The sequence below is a fragment of the Zosterops lateralis genome (assembly GCF_965231275.1).
Source record: "Zosterops lateralis genome assembly, chromosome: 16".
Classification (NCBI taxonomy): Eukaryota; Metazoa; Chordata; class Aves; order Passeriformes; family Zosteropidae; genus Zosterops; species Zosterops lateralis.
The window spans coordinates 8854033-8868905 of NC_139776.1; the positions used below are offsets into that span (position 1 = coordinate 8854033).

At 42.5% G+C, this 14873-nt stretch overlaps 1 protein-coding gene across 2 annotated transcripts in view; it reads right to left on the bottom strand.

The window, feature by feature from the left end:
* EYA2 (EYA transcriptional coactivator and phosphatase 2) overlaps positions 1 to 8053 on the bottom strand; it is a gene marked incomplete at its 5' end in the record, with an annotated part of 85849 nt that extends 77796 nt beyond the window's left edge. For both annotated transcript variants that reach the window (XM_083873556.1, XM_083873555.1), the window contains one exon: positions 7989 to 8053. In XM_083873556.1, the coding sequence (XP_083729682.1) occupies positions 7989 to 8053 (65 nt within the window). The remainder of the gene's footprint in view (positions 1 to 7988) is intronic.
* Between the last annotated feature and the right edge of the window lie 6820 nt (positions 8054 to 14873).

Here is a 14873-nt window from a genome sequence, read left to right on the forward strand (position 1 = left end):
CTAATTTGTGGGGGGTGTAAGTGGCGTTTCAAAACTAATCTAGCCCAGAAGTTTTGCTGCATCTCAAATATTTTACAGGAGACTCACTTGGATTCCTCAGCCCCCTCCCCATCTAGTTCTCCTCCCCAAATTATATTCATCTGCTGCAGTGAACAGGAAGGATGGTTGCCAAACAAACAAAATGAAATCATATATAATAACAGGCAGAATACGCCTTCCTTCAAACCACAATTTAAGAGTTTTCAGGTGAAGAGACACAGAAGAAAGGAAGACAGCAAAGGTCTGTGAAAGTGGCTATACAGAACATAATCTCACATTGCCCTGTACAGGGTTACACACATTTACAGCATTGCTGAATGATTATGTATTTCTGGTCAGAGACCTAAGCTTGCCTCTTATTCAGAGAGAAATGAATTTTATTAAAAACAAGATTCCTCCAACGTAGGTATTTATACAACAGGCCACCAAGGCTAAACAGAATAAGGATCCCATTATTTTATTTCAATAAATAAAAACCGTGTCTGCCTTATTTTCCTTCTGCACACCTAACTCCACCAACACATTCAGCAGTACCAGGTCAGAAGAGATGTGATACCAGACTAAGTCATATCATTGCAAACTTTTGGTGCAGGAGATTACAATCACTGGTACCAAAAGGGCTGTGGTACCTCCCTCTCTCCACCCAATTCAGATTTATCAGCTTTTTAAACTGCTGCTGGAAACGTTTGCTGATATGCGAAGAGGCCATTGAGCATGGATAGCACAGACAGATATTGACAGATTGACAGATATTGATTCCCACTCCCATTTTGCAAGGCTCAGGCACTGAAGAAGTCAGCTGGACTTCATTGGCAGCAGTTAAAATGGGATTTAAAAAGGAAGTTTAAATATGCATTTTTGCAACAAGTACAAAAGGTTTAGAACTGCTCCCACTCAACAAGGGCTCAACCTTTATTTGAGTGAACTGATTGGGAACTGCAGTGAGAGCATGACTGGATCTAATACATTTATGCATAGCTGAACACAAGGAAGGAGAAAATTTATGTATTTTGCTTGTACAAGCATTAAGGCTGACTTTCTCCTAACTCTATCTCAGTGAAGAGGAGTAGTATCAACACAGCACTTACCAAACTTAAAAAAACCATGGGGTTTATAAATTCAAAAATAAAGTCAGCCTACAAAAGAAGAACAAAAAGGAAAATCTGGATACAGTGAAAATAGCATTCACATATTTTACTTCAAAGAGTGTAGTCTTTCAGAAAAAAATGGAGCTTTTTAGTTTTAGTTAAGGGGTGGAAAAAACAATCTTTCTTTTTCAATAAAAAGTATTGCTCAATTTTAGACAAGATTTTGTCTTGTTTCACCCACAGGAGTGGGGAAAAATAATAAATTTACATAGCTTACAAAAATGAAGTACACACTGTCAACATTTACGAAGGGTAAAGTATTTTGTAAATACATTTTTACTTGTCTTAGAATCAAAGAATTGTCAAATAGTTGCAATTAAACTCCAAGGATGGTAACTGAGTATAGAAGAGCAGTCGCAAGGGGAATCAAAACGAGTGATACAGATCTATATTCAAAACTGATCAAAGTTATTTCCAAAGTAGCTGTAGGACAATTACACAGCAAACAGCCAAATCAAATGTGTCACCAAGAGACACGATTTGCAATAGATGGAAAACTTGTCTTTAAGACAGCTGATGAGCCTCTCTGCGTGGTGCACAGACAGAGCTGTAAATAACTGGGGCCCCCAGACTGCTCTGCTTACTCAACCTATTTAAAAAACAAGAACATTTCAGATGCCTGCCCCACTTTCCCCTCAGTGTTTCTTGTGGGTGCTTGAGTAATCCTAGAGGCATGTCCAGTTTTTAAGGCATTTGCTGAGTTTATGGAACATTTCCCACGTCCCCCTGTCTTTGGAAGTACCTGGCTGTCCTGCTCTGGTTGAGCTTCTCTGTGAAGTCTGTTCTTTCCAGCACAGACACAGGCATCAACTCTCCATAAGTTAACCAGCTACAATCTGAGCTGATCAGTATTAAATAACTTTCTTTATTTAGGACTATTGTTTTATTTAGCTAGGCTGCTTTTCATCTCAAAAACAGGGATGGCAAATGAGAATTTCTGCACGATGAGACTGAATACCTACAGTTAGGTGTTCAAGCCAGCAGCACGAACCTATCCATTTTCTCAAACCTCCCTGCACATCTAAGAAGGGGCAATTAAACCTGGAACTTCTTTGATTACTGCAACCCATAAAAGTAGGAGCCCACAGCCAGGAGCAGGCAGAGAGAAACCCTGTTTGCAAGGAGACATGGCTCCAGTTAAGCCTGAAGTCTGTAATGTTGGCTTATGTAAAAACATTCCCAAAGAAGTCTATTACACTTAAAATAATTCAAGACTTCCATTTCCCTGAATTATTAAGCGGTGTTGCAGCAAAGGCAAGCTGAGGTTCTATCATGCATCAATTTCCTCTCCAAAAAGCAGAGGGGAGATGAATGACACCAGCACTTCATGCAGCACTCACGCAAAGACATGGACGTGAAGAAATCTCAGGTTTGTAACCAAATACTTTAAACCTTCATTTCCTTAACAGGAAACCAGCTGGGAATAAGTTAGAAGTGGGCTATCATCAAGGAAGTTTCTAACATCTGAACAACAAACTTCAGTCCCACCAGTCTCTGCGCATCAATAACAAACCCTTCACCTGCTTTTCAAATTGCTAAGACCCAAATCATAGCCAGGCTCCCACACCCTCGAGCCCATTTTCACTCTTTGTATTCAAACCTGGCAGCGACAACACAAAAAACCCTCAGCAGTCTTGCAAATAACAAAATCCCACACCCCAACAAAACACGCACCCTCCTCTACCAAATAAATGTCAGTCAACAAATAGGCACAAATTTCACAATGGCTGAGGTCATTCCCTTTAAGTCATTACGGTTTGTGGGTGAGTTTTCCTGGTGGTTTTACCATTGGTTTCTGTGATTGCAGCTATGCTTATTTATGCATTTAAGGCGTATGATCTAATACACTTAGGTTTAACTACTTCATTCTTTTGACATTCTTTCCAAATTATAAAAAGGATTCTTGGTGTTTTCGCTGCCTTGGTAAAGCAACAAAATTGCTGTCCACATAATTTCTTAAAAATACAGAACAGAGTAAGTACTTGATGAAAATAATTCAAATGAAAAAAACTCTACCCCAGACATTCCCTTATCCAAGATAACATTTCTGTTCTCTCTCCTCCTTTCCAAGGGAACTTACTATTTTTTTAGAAGTAGATGTTTTGCTGGCTTTTTAAAAACAATATCCAGGCCTTAAGAGTGATTCAGCCACAACTTATAATCAACACAGTAGTTCAGCTTATTTTTTTAAGCCCTTCTATTTTTACTGTTATGCTTTTAAAAAAACTGCACATTTGCGGTATGCTTCAGTCACACTGCATCTTCCACAGCACTTTGAATTCTACAATAATGCTCATTTTATTCAATGCCTTTTGGTTATCTACCAGGGATCCTTGCTTGATAAAAATCAAAGAAAGCAATTTTCTACCTTTTTCTAATGGAAATTTAAATTATCTTCTCCCTCCAAGGCACAAAAAAGCCCAAAAAGCCCCCATCATCCAAGAGAGGCTGGAGAAACTTGCTGATTTGTAGGAAATATTCAGAAACATGAAATGAAAATTAAAATTGTGAATAGAGATGGGTGTGCACATCTCTCTCCCAATACCGCGTGTGGTGCATGGCTATTACCTTGTATGCAAAAGTCACGGTAAAATATTTTAATTGACCTTTTTAAACTTGAGGCCATGGGTACTTCTGCATTTCTGGAGTCCCTGATACGGTTCTATATGTCCATGTTTCTAAGCATGTTTCTAATCAGCAGATGAATGAGTGGAGAGCCCCCCCATGAGCTCTGTGGAGAGAGAAGGGCCCATCCTGCAGAGGAGGTGCCACCTCTCTCAGCTCAGCACCACCACCAGGCACAGCTGTCCTGAGTCCAGCAAGGACCCAGCCACACCAATAAGACATTATTCACTGGCACACAAAACACTCTCAATTTCCCGAGCCATTGGACCCCCCCATGTCCCCAAATCTGTAAAATCCCTCCCTCACAGCCACGCACTCTGTGGACACCACAACAATGTCCCAGGCTGCTCTGTCCCCTCCCGCTCCATCCTTTCCAAGCCGCTTTTTCTACTCGAACCCCAGCTAAAACAATCCTCCACAGATTACAGCAAACCTCCTTTGCAATTCCCCATAAACCTTACCACAACCCTGCAGCAGACTTCTGGCTTTGAACAGAGCCTCTGCACCTAAACACCAGGGAAAACACCCCAGCACGGCACTAAGGGAGCGTTTTCCGGACACAGCAGAGGCGACAAACAGAATGAGAGCAGAGACAAGATGCCATCTCGACTCGAGGCAAACAACCTCTTCTGACCTCTGGCAGCTCCCACACACTATTAAACAAAAAGTATTCTCTCCATGTTAATGAACCATGTACAATCTAAGAGATAACGCTGATGTTAAATAAACATGTTTATGTGTGACTCCTAATGCCGCGACTTAAGCAGCTGCAGACAAATAATTTTAAACGGGAAGGATTATGCCTGTGTAAATTTTCTCATCTCATTTTACACATCTTTGAAATAATTAAAACGCATAATTAAGACACAAGCAGAAAGACTGAGTGAAGAGAGGTTTGACTATTTTTAATTAAATATTCGCTCTGTGACACGCTCACTGGAACCATCTCTGCAGTGGATATTATTTTGGATCCAATTTTCCTCTCACACCTCTTGCAGCAGTAAATCAAGATCAACTGAACAGCCTGACAAAGAAGGGAGCTGGATTGGGTTTTGAATGCTGCAATAAAAAAAAAAAAAAAATTTCACCAGACCCAAATCCTTATTCCTGCTTTCTCCTCTCTCCTGCTTCAAACCTTGGGCAGCACCAAACCTACCTGGAAATGGCAGCACCTCCAGGCCCCAAACGACACAACCAAGAGGAGCAATTATTTGCATCCTAATTGAAGGGCTTATCCTCACCTGATTAAAGCAAGGTGTTTGTTAAACATCATTACTTGAGTTAAGATCTGCAAATAAAGATGAAGTATTGTTTTAAGAATTCGACTGCCATGAAACAATTGTTTTCTGATGGGATCTCTTAATGAACAGTCCCAACCAGGATGGTCTTTCTGGCTTTTCAGAAGAAAAGGAAGGGAAAGAGATTTGACAAGTTCTCCTTATTCATATCAAAGTGAACAAAATGCCAAGAGGTTTGAGTAGTTACATTTTCTTTTCTGTAGACATATAATAAGAGAAAAAGAAATATTGTAATTTTTACTGAATTAAGCCACCAAAAAAGAGGACGTATTTAAACCTGAATGGCTTTACTTTAGTATATACCATTGTTTATAACTCTGAACATATTTTTTATTCCTAACTATTTTTCTGTCCTATGCAGTACAATGTGAAATTTAATGAAAACAATCTGATTATTAATAATCCAGAAGACTCCTCCATGCACTCATCAAATATATATTGCTACTGCTGTTAAAAATACACAGGTACAGGGAAACTAACTATACACTGGGAATGGCGGGGTGAGATTTCCCTACACGGTCCACCAAATGACCCCTCCACTCACAGAATACATTTAAAATCTTTATATTAGAAGTGCAGTGTTCCATGGCTTATGAAAAGGATTTGAACGCGCAACTTCATTTAACAGTTTGTCCCGAATAAAAGTTACCCCAGCCGGGCAAAATTAACTCAAAAATATTTTCTTAGCATTCTAAGAACTTCTGCTAGTTTTCACAGATTTATAAAAGCATTTTTCACTGCATAAGTAATCTTAACAATCGTTTCCACAGATTAGGTCTAACAACCTGTGAATTTATTGCAGAAGGAATTTACTGCAAGGAATAATTAGTCTTCAGCACTGTTCATGCTTGTTCTCCCGCTGAAGACACCTTAAGACCATCTGGTTACTGCAAAAATTTGGCACAGAAGAAACAAATCTTACTGAAGAGAATTATAGCTGATTTCAGACTAGCTGTTGTACTACTACACATCATAAATAACAGTTGGGAAGACAGCAGAAAATTACTAACGTCTTTAATTGTTTTCTTTGTCAGCAGTGTGTACACATACACACTGACACACAAACACAGCCACGCAGACTTCAGCCCGACGCCTTGCAGGCTGCGAGTTAAACATGCAACTAATATTGGCAGGATTAACAGCTAAATTATTAAATTTTCAGGGGAAAAAAAAAAGCATATTAACCAGCTACACATAACACAGCAACACACGAGACTCTTTAAGTGATATTCTGAGATCAAGGTCTTTGTGTGAATACCTGAGTTTAATTCCTTCTTATAATTCAAGGCATATTTGCACACACTGTGGAGTTGAATACGGGACTTATTGTTGGAGGGGGAGTTATCAACAACATTTTTATTTCTCCCTAATGAAGCTTTTCTAATGGAACCTAAGACTGCCAATGTTGTGAGGTATTTGAAACAGGAACCCTTTTCAAAAATTTCAACCAAATAATGGTGATAAGATTAGCGAGTCATGGGAATCGAGTCTCCATGTACAATTTTAAAAGAAAATGAGCTGAGGGGAGTGGGCTAAACAAAGTAAAGCAAAACAAATCGATGAGCGTAAAACCAAAAGCATAAACCACTTGTTATTTAGCCAAATGTTTTGACCTGTTGGTGGGTGAATAGAAGAGGCAAGAATTACATGGACTATTTGACTCTGTAGCTGCACAATTCAATTTTACACCATACATTTAGATTATTGTTTTGTTGGGTTTTTTTTTTAATTAAGAGTTTTAAGATAGAACAATTAAGCCAAGTTATCAGCTGCTGTACCATTTCAAGTGAATTTTCAAAACATGCTTAAAAAGTTTCTGGAATGTTTCCAAAGCTGTGAGTACTGATTATTTTCAAAGCATTTGTACTGCAAGTCTTTCCTACTTGCTTGTGTTACATCCGAGGCCACACGATGCCTTCAATTTCAAAGCAGAAATAAAAATTCAGCTTTCTTTAAAAAAGAATGGTGAGAAAGAATATATCCTGTCTGAAGCAACAAGTGACAAAGCAATGCAATGCTACATGTATGAAACTATCTAAGCAGCATTAGTTTAGACACAGAATTACTGGTTTAAACGTGTCCCATCTTTTGTGGACCAGATTGCCCTAATACACACAGATGTGGGCTAGCATGAAGAAATTTAGACATGCTTTCTTAATAAATTGGGGGAGAGGAAGGGGAGGGACCCTTCCACGGGTGGCATTGCAGAGATAAGAAATATTCAGTAAATTCATGAAGTCCACGAGAGAGACTAAACAATAAACCCTCCCTGCCACTGCCTTTAACGGCGCTCAGGGATGCGTGAACTCGATACTGCGCTGGACAAAATTCTGCTAATATTTGATACAGACCAATAAACTCTTTATTGGTTCACTGCACGTATTTTAGCAATCACGACTTTATACAACAGAATCTATCATTATTTGAAAAGTCTGAACAACAGTAGCTGTACACCATGAATAATTTCCTTGAGAGGCCATTCACTGGGCTCAAGCATAATTTAACACTCAGAAAAGTTTACTTAAACCGCATAAATCACATTCAAGTTTTCCTCATAGAAGCAGCCGCGGGAAAGCGCGGCGGCTCATTTTATTTAAACGCACGCTTCACCTTCTAAAATAACTAATAAGCGGGGCTCGCTTGACGGTCAAACCGAACCGCGCACTGCGCGGCAATTAACCCCCGGCGCTAATTCCCGGCGGCCGCTCCGCTGCCCCGCCACGGCCGCCCCCCGACGGGCTGCGCGCCCCCCGCCCCGCACCCGCGGAGCGCTCCGGCATGGGAACCCCTCCGGACATCCGCACCCGCGGAGCGCTCCGGCACGGGAACCGCTCCGGGCTCCGCACCCGCGGGCGCGCAGATCCCCTGCCCCACTCACCGGCGGTGCAGCGCGGAGCCGCGGCGCTGCGGAGTGTGCGCGCCCGCCGCGGGCGCAGTGAGCATGTGCGAGGCAGGCGCGCATGCCCGCGGAAAGGAGCGGAGCGGAGCGGGGCGGCGGCTCCGCACCCCGCGCTGTGCCCCGGGCGCGCCCACCCGCCCCCTCCCCGCCGCGCCTCCCGCCGGAGCCGCCCGGGGCTGCGCGGGGCGCGGAGTTACGGCCGCACCGCACCGCGGCTCGGGGGGTTCGCCCTGGGCTCCTCTGACCGACCTGTTGCTCGCCCGGCCCCGGCACAGCCGGCCCTCCGTCCGCCCCCCGAGCGCGGGGCCGCCGTTCCCTCGCAGCGCCCCGGGGCTGCCCCCGCGCCGCCGCCGTCGGGGCGCACCTACCGCACGCCTTGGGGCCGCGGCGCAGCGCTGCCCGCGGTGCCGGGCCGGAGGAGGAGCCTCCCGCGGCTCCCGGGGCCGCCCGGCAGCCCCCGCTACTGTCACGGAGCTGCCCGCGCCCCCCGGGCCGCAGGGAGCGCGGAGCCGCCGGGGCCGGGCCGGGCCGGGCAGCCTCTCACCGGCCGCAGGTACGCGCTGCCCGCGCTGGCTCCCGCCCGAGGCTGTGGTGTGATGTTGGTGCTACCAGCGTTCATCGAGCTGCGAGTCCTTGAAAGAAATTCGTCCCGCAGAACTTGGATCCTTGAATAGCATGTGAATACCACCTTGCCTCTGTTTCCATGAAAACAGTCTCTTTCACTACAGTCCTGGTGTTACGGATCTCTAGTGACAATTTTAAAATATCAATTTAAAAGGAAAGGCTTGTGTTGACATCTGTTTTTTCTTAACATGTGCAGTGCCACAGAGCCGTGGGTCCTGCAGACCTGCAGGAACAGCATCACCCTCACTAGCCACCCTTCTGCACTCACAGAGCATCACAGAGCTCCTGGCTCCCCAGAGGCTGAGAGCCTGCCCGTAGTTCCCATCACATCAAGTGACACAGAGTGGATTTGTGGCCGTACAGAGGTGCTGTCCCATCGCTCACGTCAGCACAGAACTGGAGGCAGACTGGCGTGTGCCCCTTGTGCTCCTGCCTGTGCTGGACTCCTCACTCAGGCACCTCATCTGCTTGTCTGCACATCTGAGAGTGGGGCACCTTCAGATGGTTCATGCTGGGAAGATGGGGCTGGGACATCCCAGCCTGCCCCTTCCCTGAATCCCATTGTTCTGTTCACCCCACAAACAACATGTACTTCCCTTGCCCATGCTGGCCTCGCCCCTGCTCAGGTACCAGTTTGCCCCTTCCACCACCATACCTGCTCGCTGGGGATGCAGCTTGGCCACAGCAGCACTGGAGTGTTTCATTTCCACACCCTGCTCTTCCTCCTTATTTCCCCTTCTCACCAGTCTGGGACAGACCACAGTTCTCCAGTTCTGTCTCTCCAGCACTGGGGAGGCATCGGAGGAGACCTGCAATTCCTTGTCCCGACGGCTTTTATTACACCTAGCCCTTTCCTCAGGAAGGAGATATCCCATGAACCGCAGTGGAAAAGCCAAAGGAGCACAAAGGGTGTTGAGTTCAGGGTTTGAACAAGCTGCAGCCCACTCATGGATTTAACTCAAAATTTTGACAATGGAACAAAAACATCATTGCAACGAGACAGCTGTTTTTACTATCAAAATCTCTCAGATCAGTTTGACTGCAAAGTGTGTTCCTACAATCCAGAGGAGACAAAGCTCCCAGCATCAGTTTGGAGCTGGCAGCCTTCCTAGCATGAGCTACCTCCCGCCAGCCTAGAAAAACCAAAGCTCTTTCAGTTGTTATTCCCCATCAGTTCTCGGCACTAACCCCCTGATTTCCCCATGGATTATCTGCAGTTCTGAGTTTATGCTGCTCTCACATTAAACTCTGAGCAATCAGTGGCTGGGGGGACTTCCTTGCTGCCTTTCTCACCTGTAATTGTGGTTCTGGTGAGGAGTCTCTGAAGTACAAGAAAGTCTTTGGATCCATCTTGAAAATAAATCTTTTCCTTCCTCCCCCTGCCGTGCCCAAAAGCCTGATTGCCACATTAACTCCTTTTGAAGCTGGTTTTAACAAGTAAATTCATATCTAAAAATGCCTTGCTTGCAAAATTCTCCCAACCCCTGATTTCACAACATATTTGAATATATGCTTAGTTTTATGCATGTGAATAGGCCTGCAACAATCAATACAATTATTTACCTAAGTGCTTAAAGTCAGGCAGGTATTTAAGAATTAGTATTGTTTGTGGTAATGCCACGGCAAGCCAGGCAGGGACCAGGACCTCATTGTTTGTTCAGCAGCCTGCACACAAAAAGACACTCCTTGTCCCTTTCAGTGTAAGCAATTTTTGTGAGTTGTGAGTAACTTGTGAATCACTGCCAGAAACACCTTTCCTGAGCTGGTGCGTAAACATTATTTGTCTACTCTAATATCCTTCTTATTTACTGAAAACATTGTATGCAATATTTAGAAAAGTAATCAAGGCACAGTGGGAAAAGGGTGGGTGAAGAGGAAGATAAAGGATATTTTTTCAATTAGGAATCTTAAGTATTTTCGTCACTGTTAGTATTCAGGAAAATACTTGTAGGTCTTAGAAGCCATTTAGAAAGGCAAGGGAATCATGTGGCTTCTGCCCCGTCGGTGATACTGTGGGTTGGTGTGCATGGACAGACAGCTGCATGGGGTACAGCCTGCAGGATGAGAGATGAGGAGCCAGTCCTCATAGCTGGCTTGATAAAAGTCTCCATCAAGCTGGGACATCATCAGCCATACAATGCCAGGGATTTCTCAAACCAGTGGAATTTTTTTGGTCAAAGACCAAGCCAGGTTCAGAAGGTGGTTTGCTTGGCTTGTTACTCTGTGCTTGTTCCCACATATCATAAACTCAAAGACTAAATGGAAACGGTGCAGAAATCTCCACATAGTTACCAAATGGAAATGCTCCTGATCATTGGGCTGGGTGCCAGTGTTCTGCACAGATTTAGGAGATAATGATCCTCCTTTGGCACCTGAGCAGCCAGGCAATACCCTGTCCTTAGGGAACATGGGGAGAGGTCTCCTGCCAGACCCTGGGATCCAGAGTGTTTATCCCATAGTGTGGGAGAGCCATACCTCAGCCTCTCTGAAGAGAAGGTGAAGAGCTAAATCCCAAATTTTAGTTACTATGGAAATGTATTTCCCTTGAGGGAACATTACCAGTTTCTGCTGTTGACCTTATTGTCAAATTGAAGAGAGTTACATGGGTACAAACACTGGTTCTGCTTTTAAAAAGAAGAAATGAGCCAGTATTGAACTTCAGCACCCTCCCTGACAATTAAATGTGATGTCACCCCCTGTCACAAACCAAGGCAAGAAGTCCTCAAAAGGGATACAGAGGATTTATTTGGGTACTGAATAGGGTTAACCCTGAGCATAGAAACACCCCAAGTCAGAAATGGCTTTACAAAATGTAAGAATTTAACAGTAATGCATTTTGGGCTCTTCCTAATTGTCCTCTGGCCCTTGGGTTCATGTTTTCAATTTCTCTTTGCAACCACAATGCTGAGTAACTTAGTTGTCTTCTAAAATTAAAACTGAGAATCTCACATTTTCATGTTTTCACATGATGCCAGAGCTCATGCTTTGTGGGGAAAACAACAAAAACAAACCCCAAACACCCCAACCCTCACATTTTAAAAGACTTTCAACAAAATTGCGAAAGTTGGCAGCCATAATATTTCCTAACACATTATTTTGTGGATTCCACTGAAATTTCATTCTCAAGGCTAATGGTTGCTTTCTCTCTGGTAAATGCCCTGAACTGCTGCTTTATTGTTAGAACATTGTTAATTTATACAGTAATTTAAAAACAGAGGAGAGGTACTCTGTCCTCAAGTAATTAGAGGATAAATAACACAATAGAGACTATTTTAAATTTCTTTGCTATACAGCTAAACAGAATTATGTAAAAATGACCTTTTTTATGTATTGATGCTCAGGCCTGCAAGATACCAAGGCTCTAATTCTGGAAATACTTTAAATATATTTAATTTGAATACCACCAGACTGCCCCCAGTGCAATAAAGCATTTCACATGGGACTGTGCCATCTGAGGGGCCTTAACTGTGCAGTACTTGGTTGCATTTTTGGTGCCAAAAGGCTCTGCTCCTTGTAGGATGGATTCTTCTGTGGATAACAGGAGCTATGTCAGGATCTGAGTGCTAACATCTCCCATTCAGAACCAGAGCCATCAATTCTGAGATTATTCTTCTTATTTCTATGAACTCCTTGTTTGCAAAGTCACAGGCCACAACATTAAACACATTTTATCTCAGGCTTTGGTATTGATAATAAGCCAATATGTGTTATTTAGCCTGTTTCATCAACATTCAGAACATTTGTAACTGATAAACAAAGTGCATGTTAGCTATTAAAGCTCAAAATTAGGCAGGCAGTAAAAAGTAATCTGAGAGCAGGACTGTAGCTACTGATACTATTGAAGCTGGTCTTAAAACATATGGTTTCCAATCATTGACACAATGCACAAAAATAAAACCCTGCAACTGAGGAGTGCCTGATCTGTTCACCACTAAATGATCAAATATGCCTGTTTGTTTTTTAGTTTTATGTCCCCTTCCTCTTTCTGGTTTTCAAAAGTAGAAGCTTGCTATTTAATATTAGCTGAAGATTTGGCCCTTATTACGGACTGCAGACAGGCTTCATTAATCAATTTCTACTACTGGATTGAAATGAAAAAAAACCAGATTTTTTTTTTTTTTTTTTTTTTTTTTTTTTTTTTTTTAATACTCTCCCACTATTTTGCTTGGAATTTCTCCTGTAGAAACAGTAGATCCCTCTGCTCCATCCTTCCTGTTTCCTCATGCTTTAGCAGAAAAATGTTTTGTACTATGCAGACAATGTGATTTCACAAATAAAACATCCATTGACAGAAAATGTGTGATTTGTTTCAGGCTGAGATCCTGCCACTCTTACTGCAGGCATCTCTAACAATAGAGGTAAACCAAATTTCATCTTTGAGTACAGCTGAAAAGCAATTAGTTTGCATAGAAAGGTATTAAAATGAAAAATAAGTATTATGACTATTTTGATCTTTTTCTTCATGAGCTTTTTGTCAAGACCTCTTTTAATAACATAATGTAAGACTTAAATTCTTGTGTTGTGCTGCCTGCATGGAGCATTATATGCAAACACATGGTTCCTGCTGACTCACTTTGCCACGTGCAGTTATGAACCCAGATCAGAATATGGGAAATGCCGTGGCTCTGCTGGTGGAAGGAATGATGGTCTGCAGGAGAGATTTGAAAACCTGACACTGAGCTAAAGCCATATTTTAAAGTTAAGGTTTGATGTTATTTCAATTACCAGCAATAAAAAAAAATCCCTAGGAAGAATTCAGACATTGATCCATTTGGAGAGGAGGTGCAGGATTGGGGAAATTTTTTTTCACCAGAGTAGAGCTGAAAAATTACCAATTTTTAGTTCTAATCAATGTGTGCATCAAAAGCCAGATTAAGAAAACCTGTATTAACTTTTAATAAAAGCACATTCCCTTTGAAACTAGTATATATTGGTGGTCCAAAAGGAAGACACATGGTCCACTCCTGTGGTTGTGAGTGAAAGCGGAAGGGATTTGTGCAGTTATTTTCTCATGGGTCCTTGGCTTTTTAAAATTTTTTTCTTTACACTTCAGGTGAAACATTTTGTAGATATCAACTTCCTCCTCAGGGAAGACTTATGAATTCCACAGGCTGGCAAACCTACTCATGAACTATAACTTCTGGCTCTGTTTCACTATGACTGGAGCAGCATGCATGAGGCAAAACACAATTTGGGGCTGTCACTGAAGTTGCCTCTGACCCATATAAAGTTGTATCTCTCTCTAGGCGGCTGATTTTTCAGTAAGCCAAAAAAAGCTGAATTTTGGGTGGGCTCCAAATTAGGCACTGGTTGGCTTTTGATGCAACAGCATCAAAGTGCCCTGGCTGAGACTGCAGCAGCAGCTCAGCAGCACTGCTGGTACAGAGAGCCTGAGTAGTCTTCCAGAAATCTTTCATTTAATTTATCTTGTAGAACTGCAAGTATTTTGGAAGTTCATTCACACAGGAATCAAAAGCCATTTTTCTTCTAGCTTTATGTAGGATTTTGACTGCAAGGAAGAGTTTGATTTTAGGAATTGGAATGCAAGCAGTCCAAAATTTTCTGTCCTAGTGGGAATGAGTCTCATTATTATGTACATTAAAATTGATAATCAAAGACAAATGCTTCAGTCTGTTATTTTAAACTTGGAGAATGTTTACCTAAATTCTATCTACTTTCATTCAGGAATTCTCATCTGGCTTTTTAAACTGTTCTCTATCTTTAAGGAACGTTTCTTTAAGTCACATTATACTTGATGGAATAGCAGGGACAAATTCAGTTGTACTTTGAATGTAATTTAACTGCACCATAGAAACAGGCTTTCAAACCTTTCATCGAACTGATTTACGAGCGGAACTAAGGTTTGCTTAGTACAACATTTTCACAGTAAGAGTTACATTCCCACAAAAGGGAATGCTGTCAGGTAGAATGACCATGAGTCAATTCTGCCACACCAATTGCTTTGTGCAGATAAGCCAATCTGCCTGCCACAAAATTTTAATTAGAAATTTAACACAATATTTTAAAAATTGCTCTAAACCACGGCTGTTAATGATTTTTAAACCATCTGAGAATACAATAGATGCCTTAAGAGCATTTTGCCAGTTTCCCATCATTACTAAGGACTCCACATCGGTGAACTTTTAAATTTGTTTTACGAACTAAAGAAAGAGCAGATGCTGGAAGAAGTGGAATGTACCAAAGGAGATGTGCTTCCAGAGTGCAACTTGTACTGCATAT